Here is a 20243-nt window from a genome sequence, read left to right as displayed (position 1 = left end):
CCAAGATATGTAGTAAAGAAGACAGAAGATGTTTTTGTTTACTATTCTGCTGCCCATCTTTCATTTCAAGTGATACGGTGATCACCCCACACACTACTTTCCTAGACAATTAATTACCCTTCCTGTACTGCTTGCATCACACATTAATATAATTTTAATGTATATATTCCGTTTGTATTTTTTACTCAAATGTGTCTCAAATCTTAAATGATCACAATCACTTATTCACAATTTTACAACTTACATAATAACAAATACTTATTCACAGTTTTACACATTCACAACAATCTACAAATAAATTAAAAATGCACAGTGAATGCAAGAATGTATTCAGTCCGAGTCTATGTTTACAGCATGTGGGACTAGCTCCACAGGGTCATGAAGATGAATGACGAAGGACACCTGCATTGCCACAGGTGATTGTTCAGTGTCATCCTGATCCCCACGCTGCAGTTTGTTGTCTCTATTCACCACAGATGGACAGTGCAGCAAAGACACATCAGGCTGTGGGGAATCTGGCTGAACTTGACGTCTAAAAATCAGTGAACTCTCTGGGGTGGGTGATCCATCCGGCACTGCTCTCATCGTTGTGGCAGAGGATCTGTTGCGCTCTGGCACTGTGGCCTCTCGAGAGTCAAGTACGGCTAGTCACCGTCCACAGCATACAATCTCAGCCTCTATCCTCCAGGTGTGTAACTTCCTCTTCAGCTCTGTCCTCACCTGCACCCAGAGTAAAAATTAACAATTTCAGAGTTAATATGGCATTTTGTGTACCTGTTTTGACACTTTCAAGCCTGATGCTTGAAAACTGAATGGAAAACTGAGAAGTTATTGACTATAGTACTGATCAGATCAATCAGCTAATCTAAAAAAGCAGCAAACAGAGCAACAGAAAGGGACAAAGGACCCTTGGAAAAAAAATGGATGACAAAAATAAGAATTTCTGGCTTTTTATTCCAATACATCCTTAAATTATTTGTCCATCTGCAAGTCAAATGGCAGCCTTAAATGGGTTCCTTAGGAAAATGAATATAGATCACCCCATGACCAGGATTATTAGGATAGTTTTAACATGATTTAACAATGTTTGCATTCATATGAATGCATGTCTGTTGTCTGTCAGATACTGTGGCTAGTACATATTATATGCTGTGCATAGTATGTTCTATTGTATATGTTTATATTTCTCTTCCTCTTTTTTCCTCCTCTTTTCTCCCCCAGCCAGTTTTTGCACATCGTACTTGAATTCTGGTATTTGCACAAGATATTTTTTATTTTTTATATTGTATACTAGTCTTATGTTAAATTATTCTATTTTAGATTGTACATATTTTATATTTTTCATATATTTTTTTCCTTTTTTACTATTGTTTTTGTGCCTTAAGTGTTGGTTGTCTTGTGGTGGCTGTTTGTTGTCTTGTGGGGTGTCTGTCTGTATTACTGCCATAACAAAGCAATTTCCTGTGAGGGATTAATAAAGGAACTATTCTATTCTATATGGCTACTCAGTACCCTCTGTGTAGGGTAAAAAAAACTGAATGAGAAAATGAGAAAAAAAACAACAAACCTCTTTATTGGTATAGCAGTAGAGCACAGCTACCAGAAAGCCCTGCAGAGAGGCCACAGTTTAAGAAAAGTCCTCTTTAGTTTAAGCAGCCTGTACTGCATTTGCTATATGGGAACACACAGATTGTTTTACAGGATCAGACATATCAGCAATGGCAAGCAGTCACCCACTCTCTGGTTCAACTGAACCTACCTGAAATGAATTGAGAAAAAGGGTGAAGAAGACTTTAATGTAGCGCAGAATGCCTGCTGTCTGCTCATCTGTAGCAAAGATGAATATGATCTCATGAACCCCAAACAGAGGGATGAGGGTAAGGGTTGCCTTGGCAAGCCTAACAGGACAAATCAAACAGCAGAGCAATTTATCATAACATTTTTTTTTTGGTTGGTCATTATTGATTTTTCTGGCTACATCTTTGTTCCTGCTACTGTTTTCCTGTGACATCCAGATTCATGGCCACGGCTAGAAAAAATAGACAGAAGAGTTGAACAAATCAAATTTATCATCATTGAAAATATGATGAGACAACTTGCCGCAGTTTGTAATCAGGGTATCCAGTCTGGTTGCTGGCTCGCAATTTGGAAAGAATGACTTTCAGGATCTTCATGAAAATTAGAAAATTGATCTGTTGATCAGAAAATCAATAAATGAATTGCTGTATCCTGCCGTAAATATATCGTATATTATATAGTGGAGTCAAAAATGTAAGCTGACGACACATGCACATGTTATGCAACTGAACACTAAGCAGACTATTTGCATAAGTCATCCTTACAAGTGAAGCAAAAAGAATTGGGAAACGAATGATCCACCAGTAGTTCATGTTCTCGTTGACAGCCCAGCACCTGAGAAGATAAGGCAGATGTTACTCCACAGTCTGGATTAGTGTGAGTTCACACGTGAGACACATGAAGACACAGCACACACATGCACATGCACTTACTCTTTGTTTTCTTTTAGTACCTTCATCACTACCCAGGGAGCCACAAATAAAAGTGGAGTTCCTGATAAGAAAACAGGTAGAAAAAGACTCAGTGCTGTGGGTGTAATTAAAAACAAGATTAAGAACTAAATAACAGGAGGAATGGAAGAATATTGAGAATCGCTCAGTCACACAGCCGTCAGTATTCATACTCAGCAACAGTTATAGTGTTGAAAAAGACTACAAAAAGTTCCACTGTTAGAAATATAATTATGGTGTGGTGTTAGGTTAGAATATATTTGGATGAAATGGACTCTCTTGGTATTAGACCTATATTCTGTTTGAAAAACTAGTTGCCAGGTATGATATCCTATATAAACATTTCTTCTAATACTTACAGATGAAAAACTTTATAAGGTTGTCTCAGAGTGCGTGTTTGTCTATCTCCCTCTATCTACTGACCAATGTGGAAAAGTTTTTATCTTAATTATATGAGCTTTTAGTTGAGGGATCCCCCGAGTCTTCTATACTAAAAGTTAATACCTCTGGAGAAGACTTACATGAGGATTTCTCTTGCGAGCGTTGGGAAGCAGCATGTGCTGAATCACAAACAAACTGTTAAACCTCGCCTCAAATTGTTGCAATGTAATTGGCTGAAAAAAGCATTTGTGCTAAACATAATAATAGCGCTTTAACCGACTTGTGCATTATGTGCAGGCAAGAGAAAGAGACCTTCTTTAAGTGTGTTTATGAGAATGTGATTAAGTTAAAGTGCTTTTTATTTTAGGCTTAGTCCCTGATAAACAAACTCTTGGGGAAGAAATTTTGTTTACTGCTTGGAAAAAGGGGACCTTTGATGCAAAATTTGAGGAATGCTGATTGAAGTTATGTGATGAAAGTGTAAGGTGAGGTATAATTGCAAATGTTCCTCTGCAGTTGTCTGAACTGCGTTTAGATACTGAATTGTTCTGTTCCACGTGAACATGTCCTATACATGCCTCTATTTGAAAGATAGGAATAAAACCAGTATAAAAATGTACCTGATATGCAAAGCCCAGTGCTTCAATTAAATCACACTGTCAACTGTATCAAAACCTGCAGTGAAATTTAAAAGCAAAAAACATCAACTGATGTTTGGCCATTGTCAGCTGCTAAACTAATATAATTAAGAAGTGCTGTAGTGCCATGACCCCCCCTAAAACATGACTGTTTATCAATTTATCAAAGAGACCTTTGCCATTCGTGTGATCAATGAGCTCCCAAGAACAATTTTTGTAGTGGATTGAAAATAATTAGGCACTTCACCGGTTAAATGTGAGGAACTGATAATGGCTAGGACAAACTGAATGAAATATTCCTTTAAAGAAATGAGGTAGAAGAATATCCAGTGAACAGGAAAATTATTTCATTTTAGTAATGGCATTGGTTAGATACTTAAATTCTAGTGCAGAGGTCAGCAACCCGCGGCTCTGGAGGCTCTTCAGCGCCTCTACATTGGCTCCCTTTAGCTTCTATCAAAGGGAACAGCTCTTATTTTGGCGAAGACTCAAATGGACCAGCATGGCTCTGTGTTTTATTTCAAAGTAGGGCTTTACATGCCGGTGTTTTCTTTCCTCCTCCTCAGAGTTTGGTGTTTTCCTTTGTTATAACGATAAAATGTCAACAGATTTCTTTCTGTAGTTCTATAACTTCATATATGCAACGAACTATAATTCTTTTATATTTAGTATAACTATATATAAAACTTAATACACGGTGTTATCTTCATTTTAAGAGTCAAATAGGTTTTGCAGCTCCAGATGAATGTTATTTGGTGGGAGAGGGGGCAAAAATGGCTCTTTTGATAGTAAAGGTTGCAGACCTCTGTTCTAGTGGGAAGCAACAGCGAATGTCATCTTGATAAGGAGGAATAATTGCATTCCTAACAACTTCAACCTTAGTAGAGGAAAATGATAAAAAAAATCTTCACATTTATCAACAGAAGGCTCAATAATAATGGGGGAGGGTTTGTGGTGTGGCTGATTTTATTGCAGAGGCAATCATGCTTATGTTAAGCTATAAAAATAACAGGCGGAGTCGGTGTTTCCATGGCATCCATATACACTTCACAGCTGTTGCACAGCACAGGGCATGCTCTGCTGTGAGATTAGATGGCAGTTATAAGTAGGTGCACTAGAGAGGGGCAGAGGTGTGTCAGCAAGAAGTTTCTACTGTTGTTTGGCCTGTTTTTTGAATGGGAGCTGTTCTGTATCTATTTGGTGAGGTGCTATTTGGTCTAAAGTGGAATTCGATTTTAAACGATAGCAAAACAGAGTAGTCAGCCATAAATCTATGTAATCAGTCCCTGAAAAAACTGTATGGTCATTTGGACATAAAGAAATGGAACTTACCCCAGCCAAGACAGATGTAAGGTAAGTATTTGTTGTTGTCTATGAACACTGAGGCAATAAGCACAGAGTGTAAATAAATTGCCTCTCCAAAGAACCAATAGTGATTGGCCAGGACACAGTACTGCATCATCACCTGTGCTACCCTGCAGCCAATAGCAGCCTAGAGGAAATGCACATTGCACAAGGTGTTAACTTCATCAATGTTGCATATACTGATAATGTTTAAAGGAGATTTACAACAAATGAACAACAGTAAACCATCCTCAGTATTTCAAGGCCTACCTGGTGACTGAGCATGTCTCTCACGTCGGTCTGTTTCATGATTTCTCGTCCCCAGTGGCGTTCCAGCATGGTGTCCTTAACAATGACCGATACAGCTCGCAAGATGAGGGACAGGAAGAGATTAGCATGAATGTAGTTCCTGGTGCAACGCAGTTTCCTGACAGGGGATATAAAAGTACCAGACATTTGAAATTTGTATAGAAGGGCTATTACTATGTATTTATTCTAGCATCTTTGATCTTTATTTTGTCGGTTCCTTTCTCATAATTCCCTTTTTAACTTTTTAGATTTATTTTGCTGATGTTTGATCACCCTCTAATCACTTTTCTGTTCCATCGCTGTGCACACTAAAAGTAAGAAAATTAGTCCCATATACTGCAAAATTGAGATCTGTTGATTCCATTCAACATTGGCTTACATAATGCATAGTGTGTGCACATTAGTAGTTGATTGTTATGGTTGCTGAAGAGCTTGACAATTTTGGGGTCGTGGTGGCTGATTTGCATATAGAATGAATTTAGTGCTTTATGTGTTCATCTACCTGCATTTGCATTTCTCATAGTATTTGTTAAAGAAGAGGAACCAAGGAAAGAAGTCAAGCAGACTCTTAGTGGTCCTTACAATCATCTTTTGAGCAGCAGGACAGAGAGCTTACCTAAAGCTTACCTAAAGCTCAGAAGAATGATAAGAGCCATTATGAGTGTGAAGAGGGACAAGGAATAGCCGACGGTGTACAGCATCCTGAAGCTCACCATCAGTTGTTTGAACCACAGCTGTGAAGACAAGTCCACACCAGTCCTTTTTTGGAAGTCAAACCTCACAAATCACTTCGCTAATATAACCTCAATATAACCTTAACAACTCTGAACACAATACAAGAGCAAGGAATGCCAGACAACACATTTTGTACTACATATCATAAGGAGGTGTGAGTTTCATGCTTGAATGACAGAAGTGACTGTCCAGCAATATCTCTGTGAGATGATGTGCTAATAAAAAGAGAAATCAACCAATGGAAAGCTGGAGATCTTGCCGTTCTGTAGATGCATTGGTTGTCATTCTAGCATGAAGGCAACAGGGTGAAATTTGACCCTGAATTGAAAATGCTCCTTTTATTTGGTTATTGTATTTAGTTAAGTGCCCATGAAAAAACTACACAGGGAAAAAAGTCATAAAATCAGTTTTCTGCAAAATTCAGAAATATTAAGTATCTATTTGGCTGCCATGACCCTCAGTGTCCATACCTACATCTTTGTGTTGCTTTTATTGCAAAATGTACAGTTGTTATGAATATCTAAATCTATCTATCTATCTATCTATCTATCTATCTATCTATCTATCTATCTATCTATCTATCTATCTATCTATCTATCTATCTATCTATCTATCTATCTATCTATCTATCTATCTATCTATCTATCTAAATCCACTATAGGCTCATAAAGATTGTACAAGGACTGGACTAATATGGTCTCTATGTTTAGTGCCAGTAGCTGCAGCATTTTAAACAGGCTGGAGAAAAGAGATTGATTTTTGACTGAAGCAAGTACAGAGAGAGTTCTAATAGTCTACATGAGATAAAACTGTAGTAAACAGCTCTGGTGCCAACTCCTGGGGGCAAAATATGGCTGTTAGCTATTAAATGCTCAATTATGTCCACCAGCTAATAGCTAATTTTGTCCAGAGTTTGGTACTGGCAGATAGCGGTGTAATGTGATTTTAGAGCTCTGAAAACATCTGCCTGCATACTGATGACAGCGGTGACACTAAATTACTGTTGTGACGCCTAAAAATGAGGTTTTTTTTTTACACCTGCAGTTTGGAGATAAGAGCATTTATAGTTGTCTCATGTATCTTTCAAACCCTGAGCACCTTCAGCATTTGTTATTTTGTATTGGATGTCTACACGAAGGCCTGGGTCTGACAAAATAGACCCTCAGTTTCAGCAGTGCAGGGAAAGCAAACAGAAGAAACCCATCCTCCTCAATAGATATAACACATACAATACAGATGTTTGAGCAATAAGAAGTTCTTGCAAGTGAAACAAATCTACAGGAACAGGACACATTTTGACAACTGTACCTCCTGAGATGTAACCTCTTTTTCCTCCTCACACTCGGTCATGTCTCTCCACACCTGGCCGCTGTCCTCTCTTTCCCAGAGGCCGTCAGAGCCACACCGCCGGCGCACAAAACCCTGGGACACTGGAGGAGAGACAGCCCTCGAGTTATTACCTGCTTATTCCTAATTGGGGTCACGGGGCATTAAAGCTGATTGCAGCATATACTTGGCAGAAGACGGGTTATTATTCCATCGTGAAAGGAATCACAAACACACCTGCATACACTGAGGCACAATTAACACATGCACACGTATACACACACACATAAGAAATCAGGCTTCATAACTGTGTGTAATATTAAAATGGATTCTAAAGTGCTTAATGGAATATTTTGACATTTCTCAAAACTGGGCTTATTTGCTTTCTTGCTTAACAGTTATGTCAATCTTCTCAACTAACTTTCAGCAAGTGTATTTCCCAAAATGTCAGAACTATTTCTTTAAGAGACGCCTACACACCGCACTTAACTCTCATTTTTTGTGCCAGTAGTGTGGGAATTAATGTAAAACTCTGAGGGACTTGAGCATCCACTGCATGTTTCCGTTTCCGTTTCCATTTGTTTTGTACAGATTCCTCCCCTAACAACAGCCCAACCAACAGCCACAAAAAAACATACTCAAATGGAAACTGACAGGATTATATTTATATTTCAGTACCTTTGTCATGCCATGGCAGGTAGAAAGGGCATGAGATGTTGATCATAGAGCCGGCAGGAGTATCTGGCCAGCAGGCGTATCTGTCAAATGTCCTGTTACAGAACAAGCCCACTAGAAAGGCAAACAGTGAGAGACTGAAAAGATATGTGTTCCTCAATGAAAAGAAAATACAGATCATCTTTTATTGTATCGTATCTATTGTATGGTGACGTAATACTAAATGAATGAAGTTTACCTTGAAGGAGCGGCTCATTTTCTATCGTTCTGACGCAGTCGTCTTTATACTGGATCCACTTCCAATAAGTCTCCTCTAAGACTTTCCCACTGGCCATCTCAAACTGCAAGGACATTTACAACAAATGAATGAATAAATGAATAAATGAATAAATAGATAGATAGATGAAGAAGCTGAAGTGAGGTTTAAACAAAGTCAAGACGATAGAATGGCCATTCTACATAAGTGTAACATTAAGCAAGCACAGGATAGATAGATAGATAGATAGATAGATAGATAGATAGATAGATAGATAGATAGATAGATAGATAGATCGATAGATAGACAGATAGATAGATAGATAGATAGATAGATAGATAGATAGATAGATAGATAGATAGATAGATAGATAGATAGATAGATAGATCGATAGATAGACAGATAGATAGATAGATAGATAGATAGATAGATAGATAGATAGATAGATAGATAGATAGATAGATAGATAGATCTGCTTAGAAATACTTAAGAAATCCAAGACTTCTTGGAGTAAATTTCTAAAGATAAAAAATTCTACATTCGGGTTATTTTGAAAATCATTCGAAATGGTTAATATTGTACCTTTACCAAAACTAACTATTAACAGTTTGAGACGCAGTACTGCATTTATAAGAAGGACTGAGAGATGAAAGAAAAGAGAACAAGTGTAAGTGCTAACAGAGGCTGACTAAGTGTTGAGTTGAGCATGAGCCTTTGGACTTATAAAAGCTTCAGCTGATTTAGAGTAAAAGTAGTACTATTTGCATATCCATCCCAAGGGAATACTTTTCAAGAGAAATTAGTGCCTGTTGACCAATGGTCAATCATTTTCAAATGGTCTGTTATCACCAGCGTCTCAAATGGGTTTCCGATTCTAGACCAGAGCCATTGAGCTATTTAAACCAAGGAGAGCTAAATGAACTGTGAGTCTGTAATGTTTCTGGGTTTCATTAAAGTTCTCTAATAGCACGCATCTTTAAAAGCCTTTAACTTTCTTTCTTACTCTGACCCAATTCCCATTTCCCTCTTTTTCCCCTTCTGTCATGCCCACATGTGCACACTGGTCTCAGTGCCACATCAGGGATGGGGATGTTCAGAACTGAGAACCAGCTTGGGTCCCCTGCATAAGATCCTGTAGTGACTCCCAATGGTAGTAAATAATTAACACACACTGGATGTTGTGTACTTTAACTATGAGCTACACGCTAATTGTAAACAGTAAGTTGTTTTGCAATTAGTATACAAGAAATCAATGTAAAATTTAAGATAAACCTTAATCACAACCATCAATTACATTTATTCATTCATTCATTTTAGCAACTCTAAGTAGCTTCTCCACACCTTGGTGCACTGTTGTGGGACAACAGTGCACATCAACAGCTGAGCTCAGTGTGAGTTCTCAAATCTATATTAATATCATCATTATCACCTACACATTATTTTCACAGGTGCACTCCATAGGCTCTCTTCCTTGGATGTATGTTTGCCAACTGCAGTGCAAGATGTAATCAAATTTAATGGCTCTGGTCTCTGAGGTTAATTATCAGTGTGGATGAATTCTGGTGGGGTCTATACAGTTTCTTTTAACCTGACCCGGTTATCAAGAATATTTCATTCTGATGTCAATGATAGAGAAGACAGGCACTCCTCCTTGAAATGCGACCATTATAGAGACATTAAAGAAACAGAAGAGTTAAAAAAAGTTCAGTGGGTCTTGCTACAGTGTGTCCTCACGTGGCCAAATCCCTCCTGCAGGGGGGGAGCCGCCTGGAAGGGGCAGATAATAATGCTGTGCATAACTATACACGAGACCAGCTGAGGTAAAACTCAAAACAGTTTAAAAATTTGAATATTTTTAAAACATATAAATGATAATTATTTTGAGCCTATTCCTGTGAGGGAGGAGATTATTATAATCGCACAAAAGGCTATATCTAGTTTCTGGTTTTGTGTCAATACAAATACTCCATGGCCACAAGGCAGTGTGAATAATGTGAATTACCCCGAGGACTTTGAAAAAATGTTTCTTCGCTTTGTCCGAGTTGTCAAAAACTGTGATATTGTTTTGACATATATTTTAAGTTGGCAGCGTGGTCTGATGTGATGCTGTGTCACCTCCCATGGGTGAACCTAAGGCAGTGCTATAGCATATATTTGCAAAAATCAGCTCAGAGGGGCCGTGTTTCTTCCACCTGTCGGGGTCCCACCTCAGGCTCAGCACAGCCGCCTGCTGTGTATCAACACAATGCCAAAACACAGTTCTGATTCCTCTCTCCTGCTAGGTGGCATTTGACAGTCTGCCTGTGGAGCTTTTCCCAAGTCTGTTTGACATAACAGCAAGAAGCACAATGTCTTTTATTCTGGGCAGAAAAAATGTGTATGAGTGGCAATTAACATTAAATTATCTACAACACTTTTCTGTAGAACCACTTGTCATGATGGCAGTTCGAAAGCTTTATGCCGCCTTCTTTTCCACCCTCCTTAGCTAACGGAAATTTCAACAGCGGGGTTGATTTTCAAGTGTGAGCCTGTATCCGAGCTGACCTTACTGACAGCTGTAATAGCAGCTGTTATGTGTTTATTTCCTTCTCCCCTTCATGTAGTGCAATCCAGACGGCACAGGTATTTTAGGGCTGATAAAGTTTCTTTGTAAGGCAAGGTAAAATGGTGCAGGGAGACATTTTAAACTGACTTTTCAAATTTACTTTTGTGCCTTAGAAGTGGCAGGGCTGTATTTGAAAGGTAGCACTTATGTCACCTCAGGACTTTTTTCCCCCTCAATAATGGTAATAATAATAATCATCTTTTGCAGTTGATATAATTCAGTTCAATTCAAAATACTTTCTTTTTGAAGCAGTGGAGAGCAAATATGAATGCATGTGATCAGTTCAGGTACACACACACAAAAGACAACCCAAGAACACTAACATGACTCATAGCTCAGAAAGACATAGAATTATTTACAGTGGCCAATCAAAAGCTGGCCAACAGCATCTGACACCACAAAAGCACATGTTATATCAAAAAGAGGTAGATGTAACAGATCAAAGTGCATCATCAATCTAAGGTAAGCTGAGCCCTCCTTGTGCTGTCACTGTTCACAAGTCTGAAAACCAAACTTCCTTCTATGTGATGGCAGCAGACTGAGCCATCATACAGTGAATATTAAAGCAAACAACACTGTTGAGCAGAACAGTAATAGCTTTGCAGAGCATCTACAGCAGCCATAAGCAGTTGAACGGTGTATGAAAGCCCCTACAACAAGTTTATCTCACAGCAGCAGCAACATTACGCGTATGGACCAGACCTCATTTACAACTCACGGTGCTTTTAACGGCACCTGATACAGTCACCGTTAAAAACACACAACACAGTGCATCCCTTCAATTCTGCACAAAATATACTCTATTATTACTTTTTATATACATATATATGTATTATTGCTCAAGTCTTTATCCACACAATCATGGTTATTTCAGTTAAAAATAGACACAAAACACAGATAAAGATCATTTTTCAGCGACCATCCTGAGGAAAAACGATACTTACGCGCATGCAAAAAAATAAAAACCCTGTAATATTGTTCAGTAATAAGTTTATTTTTCTCACTTAGAGAATCTCCCTTGAAATGTGCCGTTCGTTTTTTTGGAAAAAAAAAAAAAAAAACAACCTTCCAAATTCTTAATTTTGGAACATCTTCTACATAAAACAACACACACAAAAAAGAAAAGACTGGGATGTCACTTACAGATTAATGGTCCCTCAGAGAGGAGGCTGCTGCTCTCAGAGATGCAGTGTGCGGACGCTCCGTCCTGTGTGTGACTGCACCTACAGGAAACCTGCACACAGCAGCTTATCTGCCAGTGATGCAACACAAGCGCCTCTCAGCCCCCTGGTGTCTCCAATTGTCCAATATTGGGTGCATTTCTAAACAAGTAACTTGTTGTTGCTGACAGTCTATTGTAGCGTTTATTAATTGCATTAAATTAATATTAAGATTAATTGCACGAAAAAGCATATGTCATTTAACATTTTTCCTTTTTCCATTCAAGCACAGGCACAGAAAAATGCTGCTTCTGAACGCACGACCTGTAACATTTACAGGACACATAGCACCATGAAGGGGTATGGCCATTAATGCCACAATCAGTCACAACTTTTTTTTTCCATTCACAGGCTTTTAAATCAAGGGCACTTGACAAGATGTCTGCGTAGAAATTATTATGTAGTCTATGATTAATCTATGATTATCTTGGAAGAAAAAAAAGAAGCAAGCACTTAATTCATCAACGTGTAAATGAGCAAAAGTCCTCTATAAGAAGTATTCAGACCATTTATTTCAGTAAAAGGACTAATGCCACACTGTAAAAACACTATTATAAGTAAAAGTCCTGCATTGTCAATCTTACTTAAGTGAATGCGTCTAAGCATAATCAGGGAAATGTGTTATTATAAGTGAAAGTACTCAATGTAGAAAAATGGCCCTTGTGACTTATATACTGTTATATGTATCATAAGATTATTATTACTCCTGCATAAAGGTAAAAGCAGGATTTTACGGCTGTAGTCTATTTTGTATGATTAAATAGTTACTTTGTTGAACTATTTTGTATGGGACTAATTATTGTTTTCAGTATGGGTTAATATTCTGCAAAAATTCTGAAAATACTGGAATTTATTAACAAGTTCTCAGAGCCCAAAGTGACACCTTCATGATGCTTGTTTTGTCCAACCAACAGTACAGACGTCAAAGTTATTACAAGTGAATTAAGGTGTTTTTAAGCATCTGTAAGGTTTGAAGCAAGGATTGTTTTTGCATGAAAAAGGATGTTCTCCACATGTATGTGTGTAAACTGCAGAAGATGATCAAAACCACTACCAATTAATGTACTGTAATATTTAAATGTATAAATAAATGTACTATTTTCCACCATTGATTATTATCCTACAAAGCACGTAAAGCACATTTATGTCGAAAGTATGTCCAGATGGTGAAAACTGGAGATGGTGTGACTTTGTCAGTGCATATTCATTCACACGCATTTGGGGTGTTACAGAGGTTACAGTGGTTATATCATTCCAGTATCAAGGATGGCTGTGATGCTAGCCCTCTGCTCACACAGCAAACAGGAGAACTCATTAAAAAGTGGCTCAGTGTCATTTAGTTGATAAAATCAAGCGAAAGCACAGCACTTTATTACCGTTACCATAAGATTTCTATTTCTGAATTCTGATTAAGCAGGAATCAAAAGGCAAACTTTTAGTATTTTTCTGATTTAGTGGGATATGTCTTGGTTAGTGATTCTCTGTAGGAGACCCAGCAGCTAAATGAAACATTTAAAATACCATTCTACTCGCTGACTCCAATGGTTTAGCAAATTAGCAAAACAGGTCAGAGGTGCATCTCATCACCGTACCCGAGGATGTTTTGCTATTCGTATCTGCTCTCCTGCAGCCTGTTTCATCACGTGTCGGGGCCTGACTATTGTTGAACTTAATTTATTGTCTTTGTAGATTGGAAAGCTGAAAGTGGGCCTGGCTGTCCTCTCTGCATATTAATAACAGCTTTCTCATTGCTCAAGTGCATGGCGAGGAATTCAGGGGCATGATAATTTGTGTTGCATGGGGCTGGTCTTGGAGGCCATAGGTGGGGAAAAACAGATGCTGGATGAATGAGAAGAGAGAATGAAGTGGCAGGTCTGATCAGAGCCAGGATTGATGCTTGACAGCAGCAGAACATACATTCTTGTTGAGTGGGGAAGCCATTTCACTATCACACCTGTAAACTCACGTCAATCTTTGACAGAAATTATATGTAGTGTAGACGGAAATTGAAAGGGCTATTCTTATTTTCCTGTCTATAGGTGAAATGCATTTATTGGCAGAGATGTCTTTGTTCAAATGTCCTCAATGTCTACACAGACTAGAGGAACTACTAAGGATTAACTACTAAGGATTAAGTAAAATTGCATATCAAGAGCTGAATTTGTTATTTAATTAATTTTAATTAAGTCTGAATCAAATGTTTCTGGTTTACATTTTGCTGCTTTCAGTCTTGTGTCTTTGCTTGAACATTTTATATCAACAATTGATGAAATGACAATGCAAAAAGCCTGAGTGATGAGCCCACACGTAATCATGACCAAACTCTTTTCCTCTGCTCTTGGTGTGGTTTAGCATCTTTCAGGTAATTGCTTTAGTTTTCTGAAAGGCAACCTAACTGTTTTGGTTTAATCCCACCACTCTCATGGAGGTTGTTTTTCAGCAGCAGGAAGCAGCTGTTGTCAAAAAGCTCAAAGAAGTGTGTTTCCTGCTCAACACCCAGTGTAAGGCCGACATTTCATATTACAGACAGTGTGTTTAAAGTTGTGCCAGTATTATCATATAAATTGTTCTCAGTTTGCATAATTTGGTTTAATATAAGTAGAAGTTGAAAGAGAGAGACCCAAAGACCTCTGGGAAACTCCACGTGCCATTTTCATATACAAAATAGAGTTAGTCACATTTTAGCGAACAAAATTTGTAGGGAGCATCTATGCACAGTGAAGAAATAAATTATACTGCAAAGATGGTTTGGGAAGTTTTGTTGTCAAATTGGGTTGTTAGAATCCCAATGTAATCACTCTTTGTGAAGAAGCAACGTTAAAAACTGTACATTTTTTTGTAATTGCTAACAAATGTTTACCTATACAGTTAAGATACTTTGTCTAAACTCTTAACGGAGTGACACATCAATGTCCCACAAGTCATTCATTTTCTGCTCAAAACCACAAACCCCAAAATCAAATCATTCTTTCAAAACATGTGCACGTCGTCAAACATGCCACAATGACTTTCAAAATACTAACAGCTGATGGCATCACAAAAACTGCATTACTGCTCATCTTTCAGTTGTACCTGCAACAAAAAATCATTGTTTTCAATATGTCACTCTCCTTTACCCTTTACCTCTAAAAGTGATCGAGTTAAAACAGTAAGTGACGGAATTGCTGCAGCAAAAGCTTTATAAGCAACACGAAATTGCTGCCAGTGATCTACAAAAAAATCCAATAAACATGGCCTTTGGTTCCAGATGTATGAAGATAAAGTACACAAATACAGTAAAGAAGGCACAGACGGGAAAAAACACAAAAATGTATAGTCCTGTTCTTGCCAACGTAATCCTCAGTATTTGGCCTCATATTCTCATTCACATCTCATCTTATGTCTATTCTTCCTCGTCCAGACACTATTTTATCTCTGTGTTGTTCTGTATTGCCAAGCGATTGAAAGAACTGTGAGACTGGAATCAGCTGTGTTTGGTCTATTTTATGCAACTTCTATTAGCTACTTCTCAATGTTTCAATGATCTGTTCATTTGAAAATATTCATCAGCTGTTTCACTACAGCCTTTGAGCTGCTGTTGTCGCAGAAGTAAAGGCTTTAAACTATATTTATGGTTTGATGTTAAAGGTTTTCATATTGGACCTGCTGTGTGTCAGCACTGTAAGTGCAGCAAGAAACCACGTGAAACCACGTCTCAAGTCTTTAGGGGCTGGTGTAATACATACTGTACATATGGGTTTGGTACTGCTAACATAGCTGTCAAAATAGAGAGCAGTCGTTGAATGTCTCTCACCCTACAGTTGAGACAGAAACCCATGGGCACAAGACATCAAGTTGAAGACAGTGTAAAATTCAGTGGAATTAAAGTTGTTCATGTTGTGCTAACCAGATTAGTTTTGGTAGAATTCTACTATCACACAATTTTTATATTGTGTATATGTTGTAGTCTTTTAATCATCTATTTCATCATTGCACAAACAAGAAAATACCAGGGCCCTTCAATCTGTCTGCTATTGCTATCTGCAAAAGGTAAAAAATGCTTAAATACTTAAGGGGGAGTGGTACGGCGGCTATGAATACAGGAGAGCTGTGACACTGGGAGAAAAAGAAGCAAACATATAAAAGCAAACGTTGATTGCAGATGGTAATGTTTGGCCAGACATGGTTGCTCCTTTAATCACCTCCTTTAATCTCCTCCTTTGAACATTGTTACAGCACTTAGAGCCTTGCAAGTACAATGCCGTCACTGCAGGAAGTTAGAATTTTCCACATGATCATGAGCTTAAAATATAGATCAGCATAGAAAAGGCCTGAAAGAGTACCGCATTAGTGTTTTCATTGATGGGCTGCATTGATATGGATGTAGGTGTGAATTCATATGTGTTGATTATAGGACAAAACTGAGAACAAATCCACTACCATGCATTAAGCCCAAGAGTCTAACAGTCTGGGAGCTCAAATAGATACAGCACTTACAAGTTTGAACACTCTTTGAAACTTTGCACTATCGAAAATAAATAGATAAATAAAAATAAACTCTGTGATGATTTCATGGTGTTCCTCTACCTGCAGTACATCACAAGAAGATATTCTTACATATGAACACCCTGCTGGAGCATAATCAGAGTCACAGCATGCCACTCTCATTCTGCCTCAGAAACTTTGGGTGCATGCACGGATCTTCCTTAGTTATAGGTCATGGATGTATGTTGTGAACAGCAGGAAAATATCATTCCTCCCTCGGCAGGTCCGTCCTTTAGTCCTTGTCATCAATATCCCTTGTTACAACAGTGTGCCTCGCTGACAATATATCACAAACCATACTTCCAATAGAGCCTACCCAATGCAACATTACATCCGCTAAGATTGCCAACCCCCTGGTGCTTGGAAATCGATGCTTCATCTGAAGGAGAGAGCTGCTGCGCTTCCTTTAACTGGAGACTTAGACCTGTTGCGTACAGCCAGACTGTAGTCACCCACGCTGTTGTTTACAACGTATTTGAACAGATTAGATTATAATTATGCAGGTGTTTTGCAAAAGTGCTTACAGACATCTGGTGTAGCTCCTGTAAAGCATTAAGCTTGTCAGGCATGTGCACAGATAGACCTCAGATGGGGCCCTTTTTTGCCTCTGACCAGGTAAGTGATCTTTTTTGTATTTATTGCACCACATCCACAGGGAACCAAGCTGGCTGAAATCTCTGGCTAAGATGCTGCCATGGTAAAGTATGCCTTGGCTTCATGAAGGGGCTGACAACGGAAGTGGGAACAGGTGCACTTGTAGACAGGGAAGGCCAGGGAACAGGGGATGGCAGTAATAGGGGTTACTGCAGGGCAGCTGGGACTGGCAGGATTTGAAATGACACAAGAGTAAGTACATGTCAGGGAAGAGAACAGGGAAGATGAAAACTTAGAATTGACAGGCATTGTGACAGCTGTATGAAATCACACATAATCTCTTCAACTGTGAATGATAAGACCATTAACAAAGAGACTATACTTATCACCAGGAACATGAAGATAGTCCTGGCAAAAAGCCAGATGTTCTGTGTGCTGTATGAGAAGCTCATACATGGTGTGAGTTCAGGGACAGCCGCCTCCTGAAAGTCTTGCAGGAAAAATACCACAAAGACTGCAGGTAGATGATGACAATAACAACAACAATCGTAATACTACTGCAATACTACTACCCAGGTTCAAATCCAGGTTTGAACCTGGGGCCTTTCTGTTCTGGTTTGCATGTTCTGCCCGTGTTTGCGTGGGTTTTCTCCCACAGTCCAAAGACATGAAAGTTAGGTTAACTGGTGACTCTATATTGCCCGTACGTTTGAGTGTGAGTGTGAATGGTTGTTTGTCTCTATGTGTTGGCTGAGTGATTGACTGGCGACCAGTCCAGGGTGTACCCGCCTCTCACCCAGTGTCATGACCCTTAAGGATAAGAAGTATAGACGATGGATGGATAATAATAATAATATCATCATATGGTTCTATTGTAATGTATGTTTGTTAAGAGCAATTTTCCCTGAATTCACGTTTACCTCTTGCGGTGCGGACATAATTCAAAGTAATGTAAGCGCTTCTTTTTATTCCTGATATAGTCTGAATTCTGCTTGTGTCTGTCTTTGCTCCATGTGTCCTGAAAAGTCTCCATCCCCTGCTGTGTAAAAGCAGCACACAATCCCATGTTCCCATTAAAGTAAAGGTGTTTCATGCGTGAAGCTGATGGGCTTCATCTCCTTTTTCTTTTCTTTTGTATGGTGGCTTCATAATTATTCATGAACACACCACTGGTGATCATGAACTTTCTTTCAGATTGTAAAATCTCTTTTTATAACTAATATGAGGAGATTTACTTTGTTAAGACTGGGGGAGGTAATAGTGTGGCGAAGCAAAGTGAATGTTTCTTATTGCAACTTCGATAAAAAAGTTGATAAATAAAGCTTATTTAAATAAATTGTATTGGATAGTTAATGATGAATAGGATAATGAACTGACTTATACACCTTGCTCAGTAAAGTACATTATGGCATTATGCAGCTAAAGTGCCTTTTATCACAAATAATTCTTTAAAACTTTGTATTCAATGAGTTGACAAACAAATGTCATTGAGAATTCAGGCTGCTGCTCCAATCATGGAAAGGTCAAAGCAATCTGAAGGTAGTAAATGTATTCAATGATAGATATGCAAATGATATACAGTGAGAAAAGAGTGAGAATTCAAAATGACAAATGCAACAAAACCAAAAACCAGCTATTTGTTTTGAATGCTTACAAAATGGTAAAAATCTTCCACCTAATTGTTGCTGGGAGCAAAATGGTACCCCTGTGGTTGATGAACAAGGCCTGAAATATGCATTTAAATGCTCTGCCTCTGATTTATATTTAGCAGCGTGTACGATTGGTTTATAAATCTCAATCAATGCGACATTGTGTGCACATGCGCAAGCCTGATCTCCTCTCCCACAGCCATTAATGAATATCTATGTTTCTCTAATCATCTGTCTCTATCTGTCCCTGTACATCCACCAGTCAAAGACATTAATGTGTGGAAATTAGTGTATGCAGGGTTTTTTTTTTGTCTGAAACCTGAAATTCAAAGACTGATTGGGTGTAGAAGTGCGTGTGTTGGGGCTGTTTAATTTGTATGTATGATCAAAAGTCAAACCACAGTCCGTATGATCTGTACACAAGCTATGCAGCCAGGGGAACAAAACATGCTACTAAGTCAAGTACAAAGCCAAACGTTTAAAAAACTACGGTGGCCCAGAGGCTCAGAACACAACATTTCAGAGGACAGGGTCCAATCACAAACAAGAAGCGCTGCACCACTTTTTCTATCATCTGGAACGCTGTTCTTTCTGAAATGTTTTGAACCTCAGGGCCATCCTTTAAAAAAGTGTTTTTTAATTTCATTTGACAGAAAAGCATTTGGGTGTTAAACATGTTGAAAGTTAACCAGGGAGTCTCCCATAGCCTCTGTTTTTGACTACCAATGAGAAACAAATGGATACATGCTCTGTTGGCTCTTAGCATTGACTGATCCCAGTGACCTGTGTGTCTAGCATTCAAAGACAGCTGAAGTTGTTTCTGTTGTTCAGTCAGTCTCCTGTCTGGGTTTCTTGTTGTTTCAGAAATACAGTATTCCACTCAGCTGCATCAGTGGTATCAAACACCGCTTAAGTTTAGCTCTCCAGAGGATCTTGTCTTTACGGTTTAATGGTTTGAGTGACTCCTCGTGATTTGTGAAACTCTGGCTACTTTTTCTGATAACCCAGCCATGTAAGACAATCTCACTCGGATGCTTCTGGGGGTCCCTGTAGAACTGAGCTGGCAGTAACAACGAAATAATTTCCAAACAAACTCCTTTTGCTGAAAAACACCATTAAATTTGACTGAAGTCTTTGGAAAAAAATCTGAGAAAGTAGTTGTTTTTCCGATATTTCTGGTCTTAGTCAGAAGGCCATTAACTTGTCCAATCCTTGCCTTCCTTCACTGGTTGCCCTTTTTAGAAGTGAGTTTATTAATGACTTCTAAAACTCTGCAGGGTCTGTGACCCAGTTATTTTTTCTAACTTGCTCGTCCCCTATGAGCCTGTACGAAAATAAAGATCCTCAGCTCAGGACCCTCATGTTGCTTCCTATGTCAAAATTAGGAACAAAGACAAAAGGACCAGGCTTTTGCAATTCGGGCATCTCGTTTACCGGACCACATCAGGCTGTTTACTGT

The 20243-nt window shown here is 38.6% G+C and overlaps 1 protein-coding gene across 1 annotated transcript; it reads right to left on the bottom strand.

Moving 5' to 3' along the window:
- Positions 1–501: 501 nt before the first annotated feature.
- LOC139220201 (glucagon receptor-like) lies at positions 502–8289 on the bottom strand. The gene is made up of 12 exons (XM_070852271.1): positions 8175–8289; positions 7940–8050; positions 7244–7365; positions 5828–5934; positions 5162–5318; positions 4880–5039; positions 2511–2571; positions 2343–2412; positions 2101–2192; positions 1760–1898; positions 1568–1609; positions 502–720 (listed from the first exon to the last, which is right to left on the bottom strand). The coding sequence occupies exons 1-12, from the start codon at positions 8287–8289 to the stop codon at positions 649–651; spliced, it is 1248 nt and encodes a 415-aa protein (XP_070708372.1). The 3' UTR covers positions 502–648.
- Positions 8290–20243: the final 11954 nt, after the last annotated feature.

This window comes from Pempheris klunzingeri, chromosome 20 (genome assembly GCF_042242105.1).
Source record: "Pempheris klunzingeri isolate RE-2024b chromosome 20, fPemKlu1.hap1, whole genome shotgun sequence".
NCBI classification, from domain to species: domain Eukaryota; kingdom Metazoa; phylum Chordata; class Actinopteri; order Acropomatiformes; family Pempheridae; genus Pempheris; species Pempheris klunzingeri.
The sequence above is the reverse complement of the archived record's forward strand: the minus strand, read 5'-3'. Positions and strand labels throughout refer to the sequence as shown.